Consider the following 25,233-nt stretch of genomic DNA (forward strand, 5'->3'; position numbering starts at 1 on the left):
GAAAAAAAAATAAAGCATGTTAGAAAAACCTGCAAACCTGATGCTACCCTAGAGATTATCACAACACTGTAAGCAGTAGATAAATAAGGTTGTGGAAAATTGTGCTCTGGAACACAAAGAATGTAAATTCTCCGGTAGAGACATCTGTGTAATGTCAGTGGCAGACTGCCTTTCAAGTAGCTGGGTTTTGTTCTTAGGGTTGTGTAGCAACAGGCTTGCCTGTAGCTCCTGTTTCTAGACAGATGACCCACCTCTGGCTCAGTGTTTTTCAATTGTGGTTGGTGCTTAGAACACGGGCATAATGACCACTGCATGCTTAAGAAAATGCAGGTTTCTTCATCCCATCTCTCTTCAAAAGGAGCAGCCCTGGAATCTGCATGATTAACACACGATTATACTGCACACTTCAGTATAAAAACCGCCAGTGAGTTCTCTGTCAATTTCTACCTGAAATCAGTTCTATGAAGATGTCCTGGGGAAAGTACAGACCTTCCGAGCAATTTCCAGATGAGCTATTGAGTGTTGAGGCCATAGCTGTGATTTTCACTAGTGAATGAACTTACATTTTGAACCTTTATCTAGAACACTGACTATGAATGTGACTAAGCATAGCTCAGTTAGAAAAAAATGGTTTTTCCGGTGTGCAATAGCAATTGTCAATTTTCCTCTTGTCTTTCTGCTCAGGATTTTTTCCCTCTCGAATAAGTCAGAGCCTGGGATTAAGAATTTAAAGTGGAATCTTCATCAGTGAACTCTCTGACACTTTTAAAATAACAATTTTAAATCAAAAGACTTTCAGTAATGGAAAGCAGAACAATCCTGATTTGGATATGGCCAGGCATGGCCAGGCAGAACTTTTACTTGGTTCTTTCTCAATTTAAGGCAAAGGAGGCTTTCAGAGCATGGAAGCGGAAGTGTGCAGGCTTCCAAGTCTGTATTAAGCATCTTCGTCCTCCTCTTTCTACAATCTCCTTCACTCTCCCAAATCCATGTGCTTTCTTCATCACCTCTCCTAATCAAAGCAGGAGATGATGTCAGTTAATTACGTTTGCAGATTGCATACTGATGAGCGTGGATGTACCTGGGAGAGGAAGCTAAACTAGTACTTGCTTTTTAAGGATTTTACATTGATTTGTGAAATACAGTATTTTATCCAACTGTTTTTGTTTTTGTTTTTGTTTCTTGCGGTACGCGGGCCTCTCACCGTTGTGGCCTCTCCCACTGTGGAGCACAGGCTCCGGACGCGCAGGCTCAGCGGCCATGGCTCAGCCGCTCCGCGGCATGTGGGATCTTCCCGGACCAGGGCACGAACCTGTGTCCCCTGCATCGGCAGGCGGACTCTCAACCACTGTGCCACCAGGGAAGCCCTATTTTATCCAATTGAATCCAATTCCTCAGGCATCCTTTGGACACTGCCCACATGTATGGTGGTGTCCTAGCAGTGCAGACGAGTGAGATACATTTCCTGCTTCCAGAAAGGTGCAATCTAGTGAGGGAGGTGGATGAGTACCAGCTAACGATAACAGAAAAATCACTTCTGCATAAATAATCTCATTTCAGTCCTCATACTTGCAGAATTTTAGTAATTAAAAGGATAACCACTCTTTATACTCATAAAGTTCTTCAAACTTTGGAGAGAAGTACTATGATGATCATAAAAGTCTCAGCATCCCTCCTACCAGTCTTCATCACAGTCATTCTCAATATGACAAAGAAGAAACTAGGACCATTAGAAAGTGAAGAGGAATAGGGCTTCCCTGGTGGTCCAGTGGAAAAGAGTCCGCCTTCAATGCAGGGGACGTGGGTTTGATCCCTGGTCAGGGAACTAAGATCCCATGGGGCAACTAAGCCCATGCGCCACAACTACTGAGCCCACACGCCTCAACTAGAGAGCCCACGTACGGCAAACTACAGAGCCCACGCGCTCTGGAGCCTGCGTGCCACAACTAGAGAGAGAAAACCTGCACGCTGCAACTAGAGAGAAGTCCATGTGCTGCAACGAAGAGCCCACGCGCCACAACAAAAAGATCTTGCATGCTGCAGTGAAGATCCCGCGTGCCACAATAAAGACCTGTCGCAACCAAAAATAAAAATAAGTAAATAAAATATTTAAAAAATACGGCCATAATTTAAAAAAAAAGAAAAGTGTAGAGGAAGGGAAAAAAGAGAGGGTAGTCTTCTTTTGCGGAAATAAAAATACCTTGTCATAGGAACATCTATTAATCTGTCTTTTGGAGAAAGTACAGTTTTGAAAGTCAACTGAAGGTGACATTCATACTCTGCAATATTTTTTATATGAGGTTGCAAGTTTTAGTTCGCATGGTTCACTTGCAAGTTTTTTTAAACAAGTAACTGCTATTCCCTTGATCTGTATTTTAAAATACAAAGTACATGTATTAGGTAAGAATCTCTTTTCAGCTTTTTCTAATGAACACACACATATGGTGAGCATATGGGTAAAAGACACTCTAATCATTCATTTCTACAATTGCTAGTAAACAAAATGGGCAGTCGTGATGACATGGCATTTTGCAGTAAGACTAAATTATGTACACAAAATACATCTTACATTTACTTACCTCTTGCTTACTGACTTTAGAACATAAAAACTCTTTATTTTAAATGTAATGGTATCCTCTGGATAAGATGAGGGCTCAAGGTTTTTGAAACTCTGATAGGGAAAAAGATGGAAGTGGGAGTGAGGAGGCCTATCCTTTAAAAGTAGACTTTAATTCATGTTTGTTTTAGAAAAACCATCTCTATGTGTCCTGCAGTTATACAAATGTAACTCAAGAGTGTTTTGAGAGAAACAGTGAAATTATTTGGGGGAAGAGAAAGAAACATTATTTGGGTAGTAGAAGAATGCAGAAATGACTGTTGATTACTGTTTGTCCCTATGGAGAGGCAGGTTGTAGGTACTGGAGGGATTTGCTATGTTTTCTCATTTGGGGATTGCACGTAGGGAAGCAAGAAACAAGAGAGAAGTGGGAGCGGCTGCATTTGTGGGACTTAGTGAAACTGGGGTGCCCAGTGTTGCTTTAGGACCTGGGCGAGAAGGTTGCTGGAAGGACAGGTTTCCCTCCACATTCTCATGGTGCCCTTGGAGACTGGCAGTTGGGGGCACTTTGGCAGAATGTTGATCCACAGACACTTGTAATTTAAAGAGGAAACCTTCAAGATGTTTTGAGAATGGTTGGAAATGGGCGTGGTGGCCTAATGATGAGGCAGCAAACAGATCCCCTCCCGGGGACAGCTAGCAGGAGCTGGGGCAGTCATACTTAGGGTTATTAGAGTAAGCAGTCAGAACACACAGGAAGGGCACCCTCATTTTCCTATCTCACTCTGGTGAAAACTGGACATACTGGTTAAATACATAACAGGCATCTTAAAAGCCCTATATCTGTCTAGAAGAAATAAGATACAACTGGAAAATACATATACAACAATCTTACCAAAAAAAGACACCTCTCTCACCTAAACATACAACTAAATTAAAGGAAAAATACTGACCCAACCAGCTGGAGTTTATTTGTAAACAGTCTCAGGTCCTCGGTGTTTGTGTCAGCTACTAGGTAACCGGAGAAGAGTCCTGTTTCAGCGACAGGCAGCAGCAGCTTGAGACCGCAAGGTGTCATGAAGGTTGGGTGAAGTGGGCAGCTGGCAACATAATGTCTTCAGTGCATTTTGTGCTGTGAGTAATGCTGAATGCCACAGGGGCTACTGTGCTGTATGTGAATTAAACAAGAAAATAGCATCACTTTCCCACATTAATGCAGTGATACCTATGGACAAAATTTTCATGCAACTTTTGAATATACATTGTTTCCACTGTCATTTGCCTTAATTCACTTTGCGATGGGCTCCAGATGAGCCTCATTTTCTTTTATACTTGCCAGAAACTAATGTGGAAGCTACAGCATCAGAGATGATGATAGTAGTGCCATGACCTTAAGGGCTGTGCTGCTAGTTGTCATTTCCAAGAATATGAAGGGAACGTGTGACCCCAAATTAATTTTTACATGCATTTTACTAAGAGAATATAAACTGGCTTCCTTTTGTTTCATTAGTTTTAAAATTATCATACAGCAGAATTGTGGGGGGTTTTGGTGCACTGTTCTACGAGTTTTCACCCCTGTGTAGATTTCTATTACCTTCTCCGTAATCAGAATTCAGAACAGCTCCATCAGCCCAAAAAATGCCCTCATGCTATCAGTCGATAGTCATGCCCTCCCCACCCCCAATCCCTGGCAACCACTGATATATTCTTCATTACTATAGCTTTGTCTTTTGAGAATGTTGTATAAATGGACTTATACAGTGTATACCCTTTTGAGACTAGCTTCTTTCAGTTAGCATACTGCTTTTGAAGTTTATCCAAATTGTTGCCTGTATCAATAGTTCTTCTTTTCCCTGATTGCTGTGTGTTGTATAGATGTACTGTAGTTTGTTTATCCATTTCTCCACTGAAGGACATTCAGGTTTTGGTTTTTATGAATAGAGCGTCTTTTCATTTTTGTGTGTACCTGAGTCATCATTTCTCTAGGATAAACACCCAGGAGTGGGATTGCTGGGTCAGATTGTAAGTGTATGTCTAACTCCATAAGAAACTGCTCAACTGTTTTCAAGTATGACTGTACCATTTTGCATTCTCATCATCAGTGCAGGAGAGTTCCAACTGCTCTGGAACTCCTCAGCACTTGGTATTGTCAGCAATTTTTTATTCTAATCGGTCTAATAAGTATAAACTGGTATCTCACTATGGTTTTAATTTGCATTTCCCTAATGGCTAACGAGGCTGAAGATTGTTTCATGTGCTTATTTACCATCATTATGTCCACTTAGGTAAAGTGTTTGTTCAAGTCTTTTGCCTATTTTAGAATTGGGTTGGTTGTTTTCTTACTGTTGAGTTTTGAGAATTCTCTGTATGTTCTGGATAGAAATCCTTTGTTGGGATTTGCAAATATTTTTCTCAGTCTGTAGTTTATCTTTTCCTTTTCTTAAAAATATCTTTCATGAGCAAAAGTTTTAAATTTTGATGAAGTCAAAATTTGTTCTTTTATGGATGGTGTGTAATATGCCGTGCCTAAGAAATTGGTGCTAAACCCCAGGTCCACAGTTATGGAGACAACACTGACACCTGCTACTTCCTGGAATGTTCTTCTCTATCTCATCCTCCTGGTTGTCTTCTTCAAGACCCAAACTTTACTTCCTTTGAAAAGCGCTTGTGCCCCTTTCCTCTTTGCCCCTGTGGACACAATCATTTCCTCCTCATCTATGTACCCTTTGTGAACACTTATTTTCCTGACTATAATTTCTCATTATATGCCCCCTCCCACCAGGCAGGGAACTCCAGGGGACCAAACCCTGGCATTATTCACCTTTGTTTCCCCAGCACATGGGTTAGTACATAGTAGGTACTCAATACATTCACTGAAGAAAACAGAAGTAATTAATTCCTAAAGACATTATCCTTCTATCCTTAATTGTGCTGGGGACATTTGAGTAGCTATAAAAAATGTTATTGCTTTAAGGACATTTAAAGACTACCTTCAGTTTAAAATTAAAGTTTGTTATTCTTTGAGATACCTGTTGATTTAGTCATTTAAATGAGCTTGCTGGAGAACATCTTTTCTCAGAGGAAAGGTTATAAGAGAATGAATGAGATTCATGTTAGAATTATGGGAGATTTTAAGTAGCTAAAGCAGTTGATACCAATTGATGATATTGAAAAATAAACTAAGCAATTTTATCTACTGAAATTAAGTTTTTGTTCATTATTAGTCTGTTAAAGTAAGATCCATATCATCAAAATTCTTGACTGCCCAATTTAATGGTAGCCACTAATTATACAAAGAGGTCCTGAGAAACCAGTCCTCTACTTGGGGAAAACATTCACATGCTGAAATAAATCCTCTGGGAATGAAGCTACCGTCTGATGATATAAAATCTTCATTAATTATGTGAAACAGCCTCCTGTTGCCACATATTCATAGGAAGTTAGATTTTTAGCTTTCCTTTGTCTATAACAGAACAAGGTAATGGGACCAACTCCAGGTGAGCTTCTGAAGGTTAACAGTTTGTCTTGGTATCCTTGGCCCCTCTCTCTGGATCTGCCTTTCCTCCACCTCTACATTCCCAGAGTCCTCCAGCTCTCTGTTTGTGGACTTGGTTTACAAGGAGTGCGAGCTGCCTTTAAGGGCGATAGACTGAACCTAGAGTCTTAAGAGTGTGAGGAGTCTGGGCTGGTGGATCTGTCCATGGTTGCATTATTCCAGATGATGCATACTTGGGAATCAGGAGAGGAGTCTAGAAGTCAGAGAAGAAAGGTCTAACACAGACAACATTGGGGAGAGGGGCAGGAACTGATGGAAATAGTGACCAGAATTAGGCGTGAACAGGAGAAATGGGATAATTTCAGGCTATGACTATGAAATCAGAGCCTGGAATAAATTGCTTTATGGAAGATGGACCAGTGGACCTAACCATTTTTCTCATGGTTGCTGGAAAGGACTCCTTGGCTGTCACTCATAGACTCATAGAATCTTTAGCATCCTCATCCCTTTCTTGACCTTACCTCTTCTGTAGACATTCAATTTTCTGCCTACTAACACCCTCTATCAAAATAGGAAAGAATCTGAAATCAAACATTAACACTTTTTGGGGAATTACACTTCACTATGAATTTTAGTCACTGTATCAGCATAACTACTCATTGCCATGTTAAGCGTTTTAAACCTCCAACTATGAACGAAAGATTTTATTTCCTGTTAATACTCTTAGTAAACAGATGGGGAGAAATATTTTTGCTTATAGGTTCTTCAGATATATATTATGTATCTCCAGTCCCAAAGGGATTGTTTCTTTCCATATTCCTAAAAAACTGTGAATTTCTTCTAAAGTTACCACTTTGTTTTGCACCAAGTAGCACTGCAGTGCTCGAAAGTTTGTTATACACTGAGCAATTCATCCATGTGAGTTGAGTCCAGTTTCCAGTTGCTATCTGCTCAAGTTAAACATCTGGTAGAAGCTGAAACGCCAGTGATTCCTTACATGCATCAGTTGGGCTCCAATCCAACTCCACACCCAAGCTTCTACTTCATCTTATTAATCTACTGCCCACAGGGCCTCCAACGAGTCAGATCTCTCAGTGCCTTTTAATGCCAAACAATCTCTGCTGGGAGGAAGCCATTCAGCAAATCAGTTTTTAAAGTTTCTGATACCTGGTTATCTGACTGAATGTCCATAATCTTCAACTTGTTTCATATAACATCCAACAAACTGGCAGTAGTTAAGGGCCAAAGCACCAGAAGCTTCAGGCTGAATATTTTTTTAAATATTTGTTTGACATTTATATAGAGGGACAGGGAAAAGCAGATCTTCTGTTATTAAAACCTAGATGTAGATTCAGAACTAGCTACCTTTCTCTAAACAAACATCTCAAAGTGTTCAAAGCATAGTCCCCGTTTAGAGGGAGAGGGAGTATATACACTCACACACTCGAATATACAACCTACACATTTATCTGTAGTTCTTGTTCTATAATTTGTGCGTGCGTGTAATTTTGTCAAGCCAGACAACCAATGGCAAAGTAGAGGGCATAAAAGTAATTAAATAAATTAATAGACTCCAGAAAATTGCACCATGCTGTGCATTATTTAGTGTCCGAATTTCAGCAGATCCTTCGTGTGCATATTGCCAAAATACTCAACAGAGTGAGGTCAGCACCTGTGGGGAGGGTGTTTCTTTCTCCTCAGGGCCCATCTGCTTCTGTGGGAACAGGGCTAATTCACATTTCACAGTTACTAAGGAGGAGGGTATGAAAACCTGAGTTAACTGGCACCATTGATGCTTTAGTGCCCCTTACACATAGTTTCCCCTGGATGGTTGCCTGACATCTTGACCCATGAACTGGCTCTGACTAGATTCCTGCATCCATTATGAAGGAGCCAAATGTGTGTAAATAGAGTGGATGACATGTGCTTTGGCATGAAGTTTTCATGGTACCAAGGCTGTACATATAACCTTCTGTGTTGGGAGATGAGCGTAGGATGGTGTAGAAATGCCTATTTAGCTCTTCTGAGCAGGTGGCAGAAGGGTTACTCAAACCTTTTTCTGTCTCAGGTATGTCATTTTTCTGCATCTCTAGATTGCAGTGGGGCCTAAGAGACAGAGACTCACGAATTCTGAGTCATGGAATCAAGAGTGCGAGGAAGTTGAGCACACTGCCGAGAGAGTGGTTGAAGTGTAACCACTGTGGAAGCTGTGCTAGGAGACGGGGGGTATATGAGGAAAGCGGCTGGAGGGGATGGTGGCCTGGAGGGGGTTGAAAAGCACCTGTAGTGGGGGAATGGGAGTAAAAAAGTCTGTCGAAGAGAGGTTGGGGGCACAAGGGACTTTCTGATGTTGTTCCCCAGGTGAAGTGACGACCGGGTCCAGAGTCATCCAGTAGAATGGCATGAAGGTCTTAGGAGTAGTGAAGTAAAGGAAATCCGAGGCTAGAGCGTTGGCTGGCTCCTCAGTGTGAACGCTGAAATTACCTAAGACAATGGTGTGCTCAGGATAGAGGGGAAAACCGTGAACCAGATGCATTCTTCAGTGCAGCGGAGTGAGAGAGAAGAATGTAGGTAGCAGTAGTAAGGGAGGATGACAGGAAGGTTTAGCAGACAGTAGGCACCTACGAAGAAAGAAGGCAAAAGAGTAATGATCAGAAAGTGACAAAAAAGCACTGAGGTCTGCCCTTCCCCCCATCAGGCCCCTCCTTCCTCCACCCTTCCCAATCTCTCAGCTGAGGCCTGGGAGAATGAGCTGCTTCCCCTGGGAGAGCAGTGGAGGAAGCAGAAGCCTTGGGCAAGGTCAGGTTTGGGTAGGAACAGGAGGTAGAGGTAGCATTTGTGAAGAGGTTAAGGCACGTTTTTACAATGGATTGGGGATATTAGCCAGGAGGGTCCTGAGAATTTGGAAGAGGTCAGCAGTGGGAGGAAGGGCATTTTCCAAGGCAACACAGTACTACATAGAAATGAGCATCCTAATAGGACAAAGCATGCAGGGCATTTGCTTTGGGGTGGTGGTTGAGGTGTCAGGAATAAAATGCGTGGGGTAAGTGGAGTAGATGTCCAAACAAGCATCAGCTAAGACCCCAGGCTACATGGACTATCTGGTGATAGAGGCCTGCTCCTTTCTGCTGAAGGTAAACAGAGACTACCTAATCCGGCCGTGATTAGTTCTTATGTACTGGTTAATAGGGTATTATTATTTTTGCCCCAAGTCTCTATTGGACCGCATAAGCCCATGGGCCATATTTTTTTCTAAGAAATTTACCTAATCAGAACTCCAAAGTCTATTTAGTTTAAACTTTTAATCTGTTTCAAGTTATTATCACCAATTTATTACCAGTTAGGTCTTGGATTTCAAGAACTAATGTTGGAGCATGTATTGGAATTGTACCATAATTTTTGTTCAGAATTCAGCACAACTTTCTATCATTATTCAACAGTTTTTTTGGCTCACTATTACACATTGTCAAATACAGGTTACATTTTAGTTTTCTTTGAAAACAAGTAATTGAATTGTATGAAATCAGAAGGTTGTATTTCCAGCATAGAATGACTGTTTTGATATTCAATATGGGGCTCCGAACTCAAAGGCTGTCTTAAAATTTTAGCTTTAACAAAAACATAAATAAAAGCTGCACTTAAAAGAAATGACTGATACATAACTAAAAGTGAGTAACTGAGCACTTTTTGCTGACATGTGCATCATTTTGATGCTTAATGGACTCCAGTTGCTCAAGTAGGTATTACCAGTGATGCTGCCCATTTCATGCTGCTGGCCTCTGACAGCACATTGAAAATGTGGGAACTTGTAAGGACAAGTGACACATCAGATAAAATCTGCCTACCTAATAGTATGTGAGGAGGACATTGAAACTTTGATATAGTAATGGTTTTATTTTAAATGTCTGAGTCTTAAAAACAAAACCAAACTGTATTTTGTTTTTCTTCACTCTTGGGGTTTCTCTTTCCTTCCTAAGAGTGATTTTGTTTGCAAAGCGTGGATACCCATTAAGAATTTAAATATTAAATTGTGTCCCTGTGGGAAAGTGACAATTATCCCTTACCTTGAAGATCCCGCTCACTGAGAATGGCTAGGAGTTCCAATGCAGCACACATTCTAGCCCATTTTTCTTCATGCTACATGTCTGGAGGATGCTTCTATCCTGAGATACTATGTGTTCGGTGGAGCTCACCAGTAGCAAAGAGAAGAGCTGTTGGCTCCCTTACCTAAATCCCAAACTAACAGTAAATAAAGAGAACAGAGAGCGGATTTGTGAGGTAACCTCTCACCTTGGATGAACTTTCAATGTGAGTACCTGAAAAATAGTAGAATTTTCGTGGCTTAGAAAGAGATCAACTTACCTGTGTGCACTGAAGGCCCAGTGCCCAGGAATATGGCCTGTGACTCTATCTGAACTGAAACAAAGGCCAGCTATCCAACATGTGCTTACCTGACCTGTTGGCCCTGATCATTGGTGTCAGGTGAAGGAGTGACCTTTCTACCATCCCCATCCCAGGTTAAGGCAAAGGAGTCATCGTATATTTGCTTTTCTGTATTGCAGGACATTTGTGAAGATATTTCTGATCATGTTGAGCAAATCCATGCCCTCCTTGAAACAGAGTTCTCCCTGAAGCTGCTATCCTACTCCGTCAACGTGATTGTGGACATCCACGCGGTGCAACTCCTCTGGCACCAGCTCCGCGTCTCAGTGCTGGTTCTGCGGGAGCGCATTCTGCAAGGTCTGCAGGACGCCAATGGCAACTACACCAGACAGACGGACATTCTGCAAGCTTTCTCCGAAGAGACACAGGAGGTGGGTGTTTTCCTTGAAGCCAAATAGTGCATTGTCATGTGTCATTATTTGAGGATGTTTTCAGTTCAGAGGTGTGGGATAGGAATTCTTTATAGGTAAATAAGCAGGTCCTAAGCCCGGTGTTGAATCTAGGTATAGTGACTAGAGGCTAGGGCACTTCTAATGTGAATGAAGCTAAAAACCAGAGTTCATTCACAGCCGGTAGTTTGCACAGATACCACCCGTAGCTGTTGGTGCTAACCTGGCTTCCTGTTCCTCGTTCAATTATTTGATAAATATTCATTGAGTGCTTATATGGGCGAGGCACTAGGTGCTAAGAGTGTAATAGTGATCAAAACATGGCCTCTGCTTTCAAAGAGCTGAGACTAGTGGGGAGTGGAGGCAAGTGGACAGACATTAAGACCAGACTGTGATCTGCGTGATCTACATGCAGATACAATGGTCTACATGATGCCACTGGAGGAGAGAGAAGGGGCACCTAATTCAGACAGGGAAGCCTTTACAGGAGAAGTGAGTCTAACCTGAGACCTGAAGGAGAAGCAGGATTAGACTGATGAACAGAGGTAGAAACTGTTCTAGACAGAAGGAATGGCATGATCAAAGATCCAGAGGTAAGAGAGAGAATGACAGCCTCAGAGAGGAAAAAGTTCAAGGGACCAGGAAGCAGGATTTGAAGTAATATGTAAGCAGAGGTCAGATCATGAAGATGAAAAGCCGTATTAAAAAGTCATGTTAAGAGAAGTGGACTTTATTTTGAGGATAACAGAAGAGTTTGTTCAGGGAATTGATGCGATTCAATTCACGGTTTAGAAAATCATTCTGGTTGCAGTGAGTCATATGGACTTTAGAATTTTGCACAACCAGTATATTTAGATTTTTTTGTACTCATAGTAAGCATAGTTTAAAGAGTTTGCTGCTGTTAATCTTGATTCATAGCTTAAGAATGAACACTGTAAAGTTAAATCCAAGTGAACTCTCCTATTCCCAAATAAAACTGACATATATGTCAGAACGAGAGAGAAAGAGAGAGAGGGAGAGGCATTGTGCTAGCTAAGTAGGGGCTGTATATACGTGTGTGTGGATGGATGGATGGATAGATAAATAGATGGATGGATAGATGGACGGATGGATAGGTAGGTAGGTAGGTAGATAGATAGATACCATGTATAGATACATAGAGTGTGTGTGTATGTATATAGTCCCTTGACTCTTGAAACCCAGTTTAGTGCTCTACTGTTGATTTTGTGGAAAATATGTATTATACAAGTTTAGAAGGCATTAATATAAATGTGTATTAAAAGGCCTTATAAAGAGTGTTGCATCTCATTAAGTTATTAATGTTTCAGTGGCTCCAACATTATCAACAACACAAAACAAATCTGGACTTCTTCTCATAAATGATTTATATTTGTTGATTATTGTTTTTGTAATAATGATGCTCTTGCTGTGGCAAATTCCCTGCAGGCCCTGGAAGTTTCTGGGAATGAAAATCTACTGGGCTCACTTCTAACTTTACGTCACAGTCTTTGTTTCCATTTAGCTTTTCCTAATATTGTGGCAATGAGGGAGGTGATACAGACTTCGATAGAGTTCCTTTTAAAATCGTAGAATGAATATGTAGGTGTGTGAGATAGTCCTCAGATGCCATCCATCCCAAGTGGGATCCCTAGAAGGTTCCTGATTGGGACCCTTGTGGTTATGGGAAACAACAAAGAATCCCAAACTAGTCAACTCTGCCCTAAGTCTGGTGTTTAGGAGGAGGTGTATGCTAATGAGGTGGGAGATCAGAGATGGGGAAGGTTTGTCTAAACTCTGAAGAGACAGTACTTTAGATATCTACCTGGTATCTCCAATCTGTACATTCTTTTTTTGTTTCTACCCATGTGTTTTCCTGGCTCTGTCCAAAATCCAGTATTGATCAGTCATCAGATCTGCCCACTTTCAACCACTTAGAGGGGGCATTAGAAATCATTGAGTCAAACCAACTCATATTACATATTTATTTATTCATTCAATAAACATTTACTGACCACAACTCTGATTAGAGCTGGGGATATGAAAGTGCTCTAGGGTTTATTGTTATTGTTGTTATTGGTGTTTTGTGGAATATGTTCATCATGTGTTTATTTGAACTTGTATTATTCACAAAGTGGTAGCCCAAGAAAGATGAAAAGCCATTGAGACTATCTAATTGTTACTGGCCACTATTTTCACAGCTATGTAGTGAGTTTATATTAAGTAGTACCCATCATGGGTATCACAATGTGAGCTCAACAATTATTTACAGATTCGATTGAAAGCAATTCAGTGCATTTTCATGTTTGAAGTCAGTCTTTAGTCCTGTTGTAGAGATGCAGGAATACGTTGTATGAGGGGTAAAGGAACAGTGGATTCTCAGCCATCTGCTTTGTGGACATTTCTCTGTGAACTGAAGCACTGTCTCCATTACCGTCTTTCCTGAAGCAATGGATTCCTGATCTTATTTGTTAGTTTTATTTGTTTCTGTCAGCACACTGGAACTGTGGAAAATAGGAAGAGAATTAGGATAAAATTCTCAGCTTTATCAGAATAAATTCAGCTGTGAAAGATTTATAGAATGAAGAGGGAGATGGCGTAAAACATGCTGATAAACTAGAATAGTAAATGTCCTTCCAGTGAAGGTAAATTCATTTTTCTCTTTTTGGAAATCAGTTGAGTTTCATAGCCCATTAAAGAATAGGTTTGGGGCTTCCCTGGTGGCACAGTGGTTGAGAGTCCGCCTGCCGATGCGGGGGAGGCGGGTTCGTGCCCCGGTCCGGGAAGATCGCACGTGCCGCGGAGCGGCTGGGGCCGTGAGCCATGGCCGCTGAGCCTGCGTGTCTGGAGCCTGTGCTCCGCAACGGGAGAGGCCACAACAGTGAGAGGCCCGTGTACCACAAAAAAAAAAAAAAAAAAAAAAATAGGTTAGAAAGTGGCAAGTTCTCTTTCTGTCCATACAAAAACAAAGTGAGTTTTATTCCTTTATTTAAATATGGAGCAGACCATATCTTGTAAACAAATTGGCAAATGCCTTACTGAAACAAAACCAGCTGAACAAACAAAAAATACTTTAGGGCAAAGCTCCCATTGTGTAAAAAATGTGTTATACTGAAATTTTCTATATTTCATATACTGTGATAAGCAATTTATATTTATTGTTTCATTTAGTAAGGAGGGTAATGTGTATTAAAAGTAGTTCCATTTCAATATTACTCATCCATAAAAAAGAATGAAAGATTGCCATTTGCAGCAACATGGATGGACCTAGAGATTATCATACTAAGTGAAGTAAGTCAGACAGAGAAGGACAAATACTATATGATTATCACTTATATGTGGAATATAAAAAATAATATAAATGAACTTATTCACAAAACAGAAACAGACTCAGAGACATAGAAAACAAACTTATGGTTACCAAAGGGGAAAGGGAGGGAGGAGGGATGAATTAGGAGTATGGGATTAACAGATACAAACCACTGTATATAAATTAGATAAAACAAGGATTTACTGTATAGCACAGGGAAGTATATTCAGTATCTTGTAATAGTCTATAATGGAAAATGAAAAAAATATATATGTAACTGAATCACTTTGCTGTACACCTGAAAATAACACAATATTGTAAATCAGCTATACGTCAATTTAAAAAAATAGTTCCATTTTATAGATGGAAAAATTGAGTTTAAGAGAGTCTAAGCGAATGCTTAAGGGCATAAACCTAAGAATAATTAAATAAAACAAGCAAAACCAGCTCTTAACTGATCTCTTTGGTAAAAATAATAATAATTATTTCCTTCTTCCCTTCCTTCCTACTTTCCTTTCTACCTCCCCTAAATATTTATTGATTTCTTACTCTTTATAAGGCACTAGGCATTCAAAGATGAATAACACATGCTATTAAATGTTAGGAATCACCGTCATACTCTTGTTAGATCCTCAAACAGTTCTGGGAAGTCAGCAGGGCAAGTGCTATTATCCTTATTTTACAGATGATATTATTGTATCCATCTTACAGATAAGAAGACTGAGGCTGAGAGAGGTAGTCACACAGGTAGTGATAACTGTTAATAGTAGTAACACAATAGCGAACATTGATTAAGAACTTACCATATGCCAGATGGTGTGGTAAGCACTTTACCTAAATGATACTCACCCTCTCAGTGGGAACACATTGGTCTTTCCAGAGCACTCACATCATTGCACTTTGTGTGTTCTTCCACAAGCACTTATCACAGGGCAATTTATATTACGACAAAGTGCATGCTAGATTTGAACTTCGTGATTGTTGGCACCAGATTATAATCATCTCTGTATCTCCCCCAGCACCTAGTTCGTGTCGCTGTATATAAAAGCCGATGAGTTGAACTGAAGTAAATAATGCAGATAATAACTGCTTTAAGTGTGGAAGAGGGAGATATCACTGTAGGTTGGTTGACTGGGATTGATCATGGAGATTAGCTATTTGACTCATAAATTCAGCCTGTAGAAAATGGAAATTGTCAAGAATTATTACTATAGTATAAATAAAAATATTGAAAGACTTTGTCTATTTTCCCTTTTCCCATCAGAAACTAAACTTTGCCTTGCTTCCCATTTCCCTATCATTGCTTGTTCCTCTTCGTCCACTGCTGCTCTCTGCAAGGCAGTCAGAATCAGAGCACCAACGTGGGAGAGCCGAAAGGAATCTGAGCAAGGGTCTGGACCCTGTGGTCTGAGGACTCTGGGGAGCTGTCGCCTTCTTGTGAGAGGTCCATGAATTTATATGTTAGTAATTGAAGCATAACAAACACCATGTAGTGAAATTAGGGGAGGAAGGGTAGAGAGAGGCATACAAAATTTTTTGCCGTAACCATAATTGAAAGAGTGAAATTCTGTTTTCAACTCTTCTGAGTAAGGTCACTAAATCAGGGCACAAAGTCAACTCTGGAATGGCAATGGACACTAATATAAACCTTGGGGGCATTTTAGTAGGGAGATCTTCAAATCTCTAAATTATAAGTATCAAATCTCATGTTCAGCTGGTGACAGAATTCACGGTTAAACAAAGAAAGATCTGAGAAGGCATTTGGAATTAGAACTTCAAACTTATTTATGGGTAAGGAACAAAACAAAATTTCTTGTTTCAAATTAGGGAGGAAAAAGGGTTTCCTTGATGTCTGAGACAATATTGAAGCCAGCAGTAAAGTGAATAAATTGCTCATCAATAAAGTGAATAAGATACCATCTCCATAGAACATAACCTTCATCTGAGAAACTGCCTCATAACATATTAAATGGGGGTCTGTTTGGACATTGCTAGGCTGCCATGACACAGCTAAAAGCACTACAAAATAAAATGTGGTATTTCTAAAATAAAAAGGCCAGTAAAAACAACATGCACTCTTCCCCCACCTCCATATCCACCTGAGACTTTATTACTTACATGCATTAGAAAACTATCTGGGAAGGTGGTCCGGTAGAAAGCAGTGGGACTAAAATATTAGTATTACTAAGCAACATTTTAAGAAATGAAACTCATTATTTATCTGCTCTGAGAAACTTCAGAGAACTTTATTTTTTTTAAATTGCCTCTGCACTGTGAAATGTCGAAAAATACTTTTGAGGAATGCTCTTAAATAATAGCCAACTGTGTTAAAATATATGGGTAGATGCTTGCCACTTGGTCTTTAGGATGTGAAATGCATATGCTATGTGCTGTTTTTTTGTTTTGTTTTTCAGGGAGGGATTTTTTTTTTCACATTAAAAAATGCAGTATGAATTAAAACTAGTTACCCCTGAATGACAATCAGCCATGCACAGCAGTAGTTGGCCTGATTGACAACAGGATGGGAGAGGGCTCCCTTTGGAGCATTAAGTGTTTTTTTTTTTGTTTTTTTGCGGTACGCAGGCCTCTCACTGCTGTGGCCTCCCCCGTTGTGGAGCACAGGCTCCGGATGCGCAGGCTCAGAGGCCATGGCTCACGGGCCCAGCCGCTCCGCGGCATGCGGGATCCTCCCAGACCGGGGCACGAATCCGCGTCCCCCGCACCGGCAGGCGGACTCCCAACCACTGCGCCACCAAGGAAGCCCCATTAAGTGTTTTTGAGTATGGTATTTTCTTTTCCAAACGAAGGACTGGCTAGGGAAGGGATCTTCATGGGAAGACTTAGGAAAAGGCAGCCATACCCTATTATCTAGATGTCTCATGCCATATGTTCAGCTAACATCATTTATTGAGTACCTGTTATTTTTGAACAAGACAGTATCCCCTGGTCTTAACGTTCTGTGACCACCAAAATTGGGATCAAATACTTTCCCACGGTTATGGTATTCCTTGCCTGTCCAGAAGCGGGTAGCTGACATTTTCATGGGTCTAATTTTTACCTGAACTCTCACATCTCTTTTTTTCTATTCATCATAGGAACATGTTTCCTTAATGCCTCTTTGACCTCACTTAAGTAGATGCAGTGCTGTAACTTTGTGATAAAAATGATTAAAAATAATGTAAATTTCAACTAGTTAATAATTTAAATACTAACTTATGGGATAGCTTTGGAGCTTAATCGCTATTTATAGTACTATTTTTGTAAAGGAGTAAGTTCTAAACATTGAACAACCAAATAAAAAAACTTTTAGTAAATGCAACCAGCTTTTAAATTGGAGTTTCCTCTATTATTCTCTTGAAAATTGCATGAACTGTGACTTTTGTTTGACTGGCTCATTCCTTGGTGTTTTGGGCTTCTGACTTCTTTCTTTAAAGATCCTGCTCCAGATATGAAGCATAAAAGCTGAACAATTCCAGTTAGACCATTTTTGTTGATATTGGCAGTTAATATTCGTTTCTTACTTTGTGCAGTATAATTTAGCATAGGGACACCTCTCATTTTGATGAAACTTCCCCCCTTGGTATATTTGATTAGTAAAAAAATATATAATAGGGCTTCCCTGGTGGCGCAGTGGTTGAGAGTCCGCCTGCCGATGCAGGGGACACAGGTTCGTGCCCCGGTCCGGGAGGATCCCACATGCCGTGGAGCAGCTGGGCCCATGAGCCATGGCCGCTGAGCCTGCGCATCCGGAGCCTGTGCTCCACAACGGGAGAGGCCACAACAGTGAGAGGCCCACGTACTGCAAAAAAAAAAAAAAAAAAAAAGTATATATATATATATACACACACACACATATATAATAAGTAATAAGAGTAAGCATTCATTGAGAATCTATCCATGTGCCAGACTTGTGTCTTACATATTCTGTCTTCTTTAAGCCTCACAACAGCCCTATGCATGGCTTATTGTTTCATTTTTACAGATGAGGGAAATGAGGCTTAGTGATATCAAGCTACTGGTTCCTGATTACATGAATAATTAGTGCTTGAGCTAGAATTTAACTCTGAGGTTTGGGCTTTTAATTACTGGAATCAACGAAAACTACATAATCAGAGGAATAAACTTCATGAAGGCATAGAGATACATTCCAAAATGTCTTCATTCATTCATTCATTCAACAGATGTATCTTTGAATTCGGTGTAGCTCACTGTGCTAAGTGTTGCAGGTATCCTGGAAAGTCAGCCATTTTCTATGTGATTTATACTCTGTGGTGCTTACAAACTAGTGGGATAAACAGATTAATCAAATAATCACAATAATATGTATTTAAAGCTTGAGATAAATATTTAAAGGACAAACAACATAGTTTTATGAGCGCTTATAAGAAAAGATTCTGACTTAGGTGGGTGTTTAGAATCTTGCAGAAGTGAAGCTTGATCTGAGGTCTGAGGGGTGAGTAAAAATTAACTAGTTAAGAGTTTTACAGGTGGGAAGCTTTCTTGGCAGAGGAAATAGCATGTGCAAAGGCTGTGGGGCAGGAGGAACACATTCAAAAACTGGAGGGATGATACCGTAGCCGAGTGCAGCCAGGGAGGGGAGAGTGGCTTGAGAGAGGACTCTTCATGTCTGTTCTTAAAGGGTTTGGGTTTTAACCTAGCAGCAGGAAGTTAATAAAGGATTTTAAGCAGAGAAGTAATAGCATCAAGACTTGAAATTTGTAAAGGTTACTCTGGTGGCAATGTGCAGGACAAACTGGAGGAGGGGGTATGTCCGTTTAAAATAACATCCAGTGAATCAGAGAAAATTATGGCACAGGGGTCAAATTATGGGTCAGACAGCCTTTGTTTAAGGCTTAGCTCAGCCTTAGTCCTGAGGCTGTGTGCTAGTTATGCACCTTCTTTTGGCACAGCTCCACTTACGTAAAACAGGGACAATCGTACAGACCCCAGAAGAAAATTGTTTTGAGGATTAAATGAAAAAGTAGTAGTGGCAATCAACCACCCCCATTTATAAGATGAGGACATTGAGGCCTAGAAAGGTAAAATGAGGTTTTTCGTCATTATTATTTATCTGGATGTTGTGGAATAAGAGTGAAGGGAGTGGGCTTCCCTGGTGGCGCAGTGGTTGAGAGTCCGCCTGCCGATGCAGAGGACATGGGTTCGTGTCCCGGTCCGGGAAGATCCCACATGCCGCGGAGCGGCTGGGCCCATGAGCCATGGCTGCTGAGCCTGCGCGTCTGGAGCCTGTGCTCCACAACGGGAGAGGCCACAGCAGTGAGAGGCCCGCGTACCAAAAAAAAAAAAAAAAAAAAAAAGAGTGAAGGGAGTAGGAGGTAAAGGCAAGGTAAAGGTCTGAAGGGAGAGAACAAAGCAAAACAAACAATTGGCCCCTAAAACTTGATGTAAGGTCCTCGAAAGGCCAGATCTTGGGATGACGTGGTTGAAATGATACAGGGCCCTGCTCACCCCATCCCTCCTCCAGGAGAACAGAGATCTGGGGATATAGCCACCCTTTACTTTTCAGTTTTCTTCCTTCATCTCCTAAGGGGCTAGATTAGACCAGCTATCCTTCAGCCTGGTAGGCATGTAGGATTCCAGGGGTCCTTCTGCCCCGAACCAATCATCAAGTAAAAGTCTCCCCATTTGTTGTGTGATAACAGCAACTGCGTTAGTAATGAGAAAAGAACCTGAATTATACAACTAAAGATTAAAAAATTAAAAACATTTACTTATAATACTATTTTTTAGCATAGGGGAATTTCACATCAGCTTACCTTGAAGGAAGGTGGGCACTTGGTATCTAGCACACACAAATGGAAATGGGGATGGGGGTGGAGGGTAGGGGAGAGTGCACACAGAGGGCGGGGATGGGGGCTAAGATGATACACTTTTGACTCATTAATTTTCTCCAGGATTTCCTGTGTTTACCTTTAAAAGGTGGGGACAAACAGAAGTTGGCCTTGAACTATTTTTGTTATGTATGCAAATTCAGTAGTTCATCTTCTTGTGATTTGTGAATATATATTTAACACAACAGACTTACTATAATTAATTATTCTACTTTAAAATATTTACTGAGCATCTACTATGAGCTCGCCACTGTGGTAGGTGATGGGGTGATAAGCAAAAGAGACATCCATGGAGATTTCACTCTCATGTTATTTTGTTTTCAGAAATGTTATTACTTAAGGCATCACTTAAGAAATGCTTACTAAATGAAAAATACACCATTTTAAAATAGAAAGTTAGGGTAAGAATGGTTATTTTTGGCTTGGCCTTGACCATTTCTATCAAGGCTCTGTTCTCCAGATTAAAGAAAAATCCTTAAATATTTAAGAACAGGATACTATATAAAGCAATATGATAATGAATGTGCCTTTTTATATCTCAAACCAGAAGCAATTGAGATTGAAGCATTTTTGACCTTTATAGTGGCCTCTGCTGAGATTTCATGTGAGCAGCAGTTGAATATAATGTTGCCTTTACTGAAACCATTTCCGTTGTCTGTTTCAGGACCGGCTTGATGCTCTAACAGAAGTGGATGACTCAGGACAGTTAACTATCAAATGCTCTCAGAATTACTTGTCTCTGGATTGTGGCATTACTGCTTTCGAACTGTCTGACTACAGTCCAAGTGAGGATTTGCTCAGTGGCCTGGGTGATATGACCTCTAGCCAGGTCAAAACCAAACCCTTTGACTCTTGGAGCTACAGTGAAATGGAAAAGGAGTTCCCTGAGCTTATCCGAAGCGTTGGGTTACTTACGGTGGCTCCTGACGCGGTCCCTTCCAACTGCAGCGAAGCAGTTAGTGAGGAGGCGTCTCAGGTGTCTCTTTCAGCAGATGACAGAGGTGGATGTGAGGAAGACAGTGCGGCCACAGCGGAGGAGCAGCCAGGCTTAACGCAGGGGCTATCATCTTCAGGGGAGACTCTGACAGATGCTGGACAAACCTCTTTGGAGACTGTGAAGCAAGAATCTGATTCCTCTTCCCAACTTGGGGCAAAGAATCAACAGTCTCTTCCTTGTGAAAATGCAACCCCCAAGCGATCCATCAGAGATTGCTTTAATTATAACGAGGACTCTCCCACACAGCCCACGTTGCCAAAAAGAGGACTTTTCCTTAAAGAGGAGACTTTTAATAATGATCTGAAAGGCGCTGGTGGCAAGAAGCAGGTGGTTGATCTCAAGCCTGAGATGAGCAGGAGCGCACCTTCCCTGGCGGACCCTCTTGACAGAGCTAAACTTTGCCTGGTGTTACAGTCGTCTCACCCCAACAGACCTTCTGCTGCCAGCTACTCACATGAGTGTTTGCACAAGGTGGGGGATGGGAATCTTGAAAACACAGTCACAAGTCACATTAAGGAGATCTCCTCCAGCCTGGGGAGGTTGAATGACGGCCATAAAGAGAAACTTCGACTTAAAAAGCCTCACAAGACCGTAGAAGAGGTGCCTTCATGCCAGACACCTAAACGGGACCCCAGTTCAGGCAAGCAAGCCCAAAGCACTAGGAGCTCAGTAGTGCCGAATGGAATTCCTTCTAGCACTTCCAAGGCCGTAGAGGGGCCAGAAACAGATTCTGCTTCCACATCCTCACTTGAGCCGTATAACCAGAGTAGTTGGAATGCCAAATTGCCGGTGCAGTCAGAAACATCCAGTTCACCACCTTTTAGTCCAAGCAGTGAGTCCTCTGTTGGCTCAGACAACGTCACGTCTGTGGTACCCCTTCTTTCAGAACACAAAAGCAAAAAAAGCTACACCTCCTCCCCAAGTCACGTCACCAGGAACGGTCAGGTTGTGGAGGCCTGGTATGGCTCTGATGAGTACCTAGCACTGCCCTCTCACCTTAAGCAGACAGAAGTATTAGCTTTGAAGCTGGAAAACCTAACAAAGCTTCTGCCTCAGAAACCCAGGGGAGAAACCATTCAGAATATTGATGACTGGGAACTGTCTGAAATGAATTCAGATTCTGAGATCTATCCAACATACCATGTCAAGAAGAAGCATACAAGGCTAGGCAGGGTGTCTCCAAGCTCATCCAGTGATATAGCCTCTTCGCTCGGGGAGAGCATTGAATCTGGCCCCCTTAGTGACCTTCCTTCCGACGAGGAGTTGTGTGTGCCTCTCTCTGGCATGAAAAAATACATTGATGAGAAGTCAGAGAGAGCTTCATCCTCTGAGAAAAATGAGAGCCATTCCACTACAAAGTCTGCTTTAATTCAGAAACTGATGCAAGATATTCAACACCAAGACAACTATGAAGCCATATGGGAAAAAATAGAGGTAAGGGTGGTCTTCTTAATCGGAATGATTTCTTACCTGATTTTTGGAAGTATTGCTGGGAAAAGGTGAACTCTTCCCCACCCCATGATGTGTTGCTATTTTTGACAAACATAACAGATTCCCTAAAGGAAGAAAAAAAAAAAAAAACACGATGATCACTGAGTTTTAACAGTGGCATCATTAGGAACTGCCCTTGTCTGTGCATTAGCTTGATGTGTCCCTGCTGGTATACATCTCTCTGTTGATATTGCTCAAACCTAGCATGGCTCCTGATGAGTGGTGGACCCCATTGAACGGAATACAAAATAAGGTAGAACAGTAGCTGTGCACACGCCAGTACCTCAGGAACACATGAATGGAAAGCTCCAGTTACCCTCAGTGCTTTTTTGATTTGTTGGTTCTAACCCCAGAATAGCTCTCACATCTCCAATATTAACTTCTTGTAGAAAAAGACCAGGTATTTCTAATTTATCAGGAATTTTTTTCTTCAGTCTTCCTCCTCTGGCTAATAACCATGCTACCTATACTCTGTACCATCCATGGGCTCTGAGATTGGGGAGTTGATGTTTTGGGTAAATCTGTACTTTTAGAACAAATTGTTATGTGATGGAATCTTTAAGGACAGACATCAAAATTCTCAGAATTCAGCTCCTTAATGTAAGCTGTGATTTAAGATACTGGATAAAAGTATAGTACATATGGGTACATAAAACAAAGAGGGTAAAGCTAACAGCAATATATAATAATCGTAACATCTATTAAGAATTGTTTACTAAGTATTTATGTGTCCAACCCTCACAACAACCCTAATATTAACCCCATTTTACGTAGAGGAGACTGAGGCTGAGAGAGACCAGGCAGTCTGCTCTAGAACCCATACTATTAACTAAATGCTCCCATGCCTCTCCATTAGGAAGTGACTAGTACGTACTACATGTAAATACTGTAGTGTAGAGAAGAAATAATATCAGTAGAGCTAGGATTTGCCCGGGAAGTTCTTGTGAAATAATAAACCTTCACCGGGGCTTTGAAGGATGTGCCAGGATTTAGAGAGAAGGAAGGTGGGCATTTCAGGTAGAAGGAGCAAAAACCAAAACACAAAGGTGGGTATTGGGAATGAGCATGGTATTGGGGTCCACAGCTGTCTTGACTGGAAGGTCAGTGAGCAGAGAGCAATAAAAGTTTCCATACATTTAATAGACCTGGTAGCTGCAAGGCCCTGATGGCCAGACCAAGGCAATTAGGATTTGTTTACCAGGCATCCATGGTAACTTCTCTGAAAGGGACTAAGAATAGTTATACAACTAACAATAACTCATGCTCCTTGGGCTCTTATTTTGTGCTGGTTCTGTGCTAAGGGCTTTACATGCCTTATCCTACTTAAGTCCTGAGAGGTAAGAACTTTTCAGATGAAGACTCTAAGGCAGACTGTGGTTAGGAAACTCGCTCAAGGCCTCACAGCTAGTGAGTGCAGAGCCAGAATTTGAACCCAGAGCCGGCACACTTAAAGCAGTGTGTGCCATGGCCTCCAATAGCCTTTCTGGAGGGCCTAATTGGCAATAACAGGAAAGACGGTCATGGCAGCCATGGCGGTGACCAGTGCAGAGATGCCTGTGGCAGCCAGTGTTAGGGGCTGCTGTGATGGGGGATGGGCGAATGGGGGGCGCTGTTGACAAAGTGAACGGGATCCAGGAAACTGGTTCCAGCCCTTGCGCAGTCATTAAAGCCAGGAGTGGCCCGCAGCTAATGCTGCTGCATTCTGGGCCTCGTTTCTTTTTTGTAAATAGAGATGTTTTAAGCAGATGATGGCTATGATACCAACTTCCAATGGAAGCATCCTTCTGTTCCATACTTCTACGGAGATGAAGCTAAGTTTTCAGTCTCTAGGGACTGGTGTCGTTTTAATAGAAGGAAGCATTTGGATGGGTGGCCGCTTGAGGTGGAGGTGAGGCAGGTAATTTTTAAAAATACATGCACTGATACTGAGTATATGATGAAACTTTTAAGAGGAAATGTAGGCCGTTGGAAATACTGTCTTGGAATTGGGATATGAAGTGAAACCTGAAAGGGGATTAAGCCCCTTCCTCAGCCCAACTTCCTTTCAATGCTTCAGGCAGGGGTGACTACAAATCCCCATGTCAGTTGACCTTGGGTATCACATTCTAGCTTTGACCTCCTCCATATAGTGACCCAGAAAACGTATTCAACCAGGAAAATATAATAAGAGAGGGTATAATTTAACATCTTCCTTGTATCAGGCAAATACTTGGCACTTGATCTGAAGTAGTGCTCTCATAAGATTCTCAAAACAGCCCTACAAGGTAGGTTTTATTCTCTTACATTGGCCACTTCTCTTCCTCTCCAGTACTCCCACTCTGGTCCTAGCTACCATCACCTCCTGCCTGGATTACTGAGGTAGCCTCCTAACTGGTTTCCCTGCTTCCATTCTCCTCCCCTTACAGTCTATTCCCAACAAAGCAGCCAGAGTGATCCTTTTAAAACATAAATCAGGGATTTCCCTGGTGGTCCAGTGGTTAAGAATCCACCTTCCAACGCAGGGAATGCAGGTTCGATCTCTGTTCGGCTGGGGGGGCGACTAAGACCCCACATGCTGCGGGACAGCTAAGCCCGCGCGCCACAACTACTGAGTCTGCGTGCTTCGATTAGAGAGCCCGCATGCCGCAAACTACAGAGCCCACACATTCTGGAGCCCGTGCGTCACAACTAAGACCCAACACAACCAGAAAAACCAAAAACATAA

The 25,233-nt window shown here is 41.5% G+C and overlaps 1 protein-coding gene across 1 annotated transcript in view; it reads left to right on the forward strand.

Annotated features, from left to right (window-relative positions):
• The window catches only part of AKAP6 (A-kinase anchoring protein 6), a 607,123-nt gene that overhangs the window by 311,788 nt on the left and 270,102 nt on the right, over positions 1 to 25,233 (forward strand). The window contains exons 5-6 of the mRNA XM_089907589.1: positions 10,616 to 10,867; positions 20,706 to 22,472. Of these exons, the coding sequence (XP_089763715.1) occupies positions 10,616 to 10,867; positions 20,706 to 22,472 (2,019 nt within the window). The remainder of the gene's footprint in view (positions 1 to 10,615; positions 10,868 to 20,705; positions 22,473 to 25,233) is intronic.

Source organism: Delphinapterus leucas, chromosome 2 (genome assembly GCF_059928025.1).
Source record: "Delphinapterus leucas isolate spDelLeu-1000000601 "Yukka" chromosome 2, BTC_Dleu_Yukka2, whole genome shotgun sequence".
In the NCBI taxonomy this organism is placed as follows: domain Eukaryota; kingdom Metazoa; phylum Chordata; class Mammalia; order Artiodactyla; family Monodontidae; genus Delphinapterus; species Delphinapterus leucas.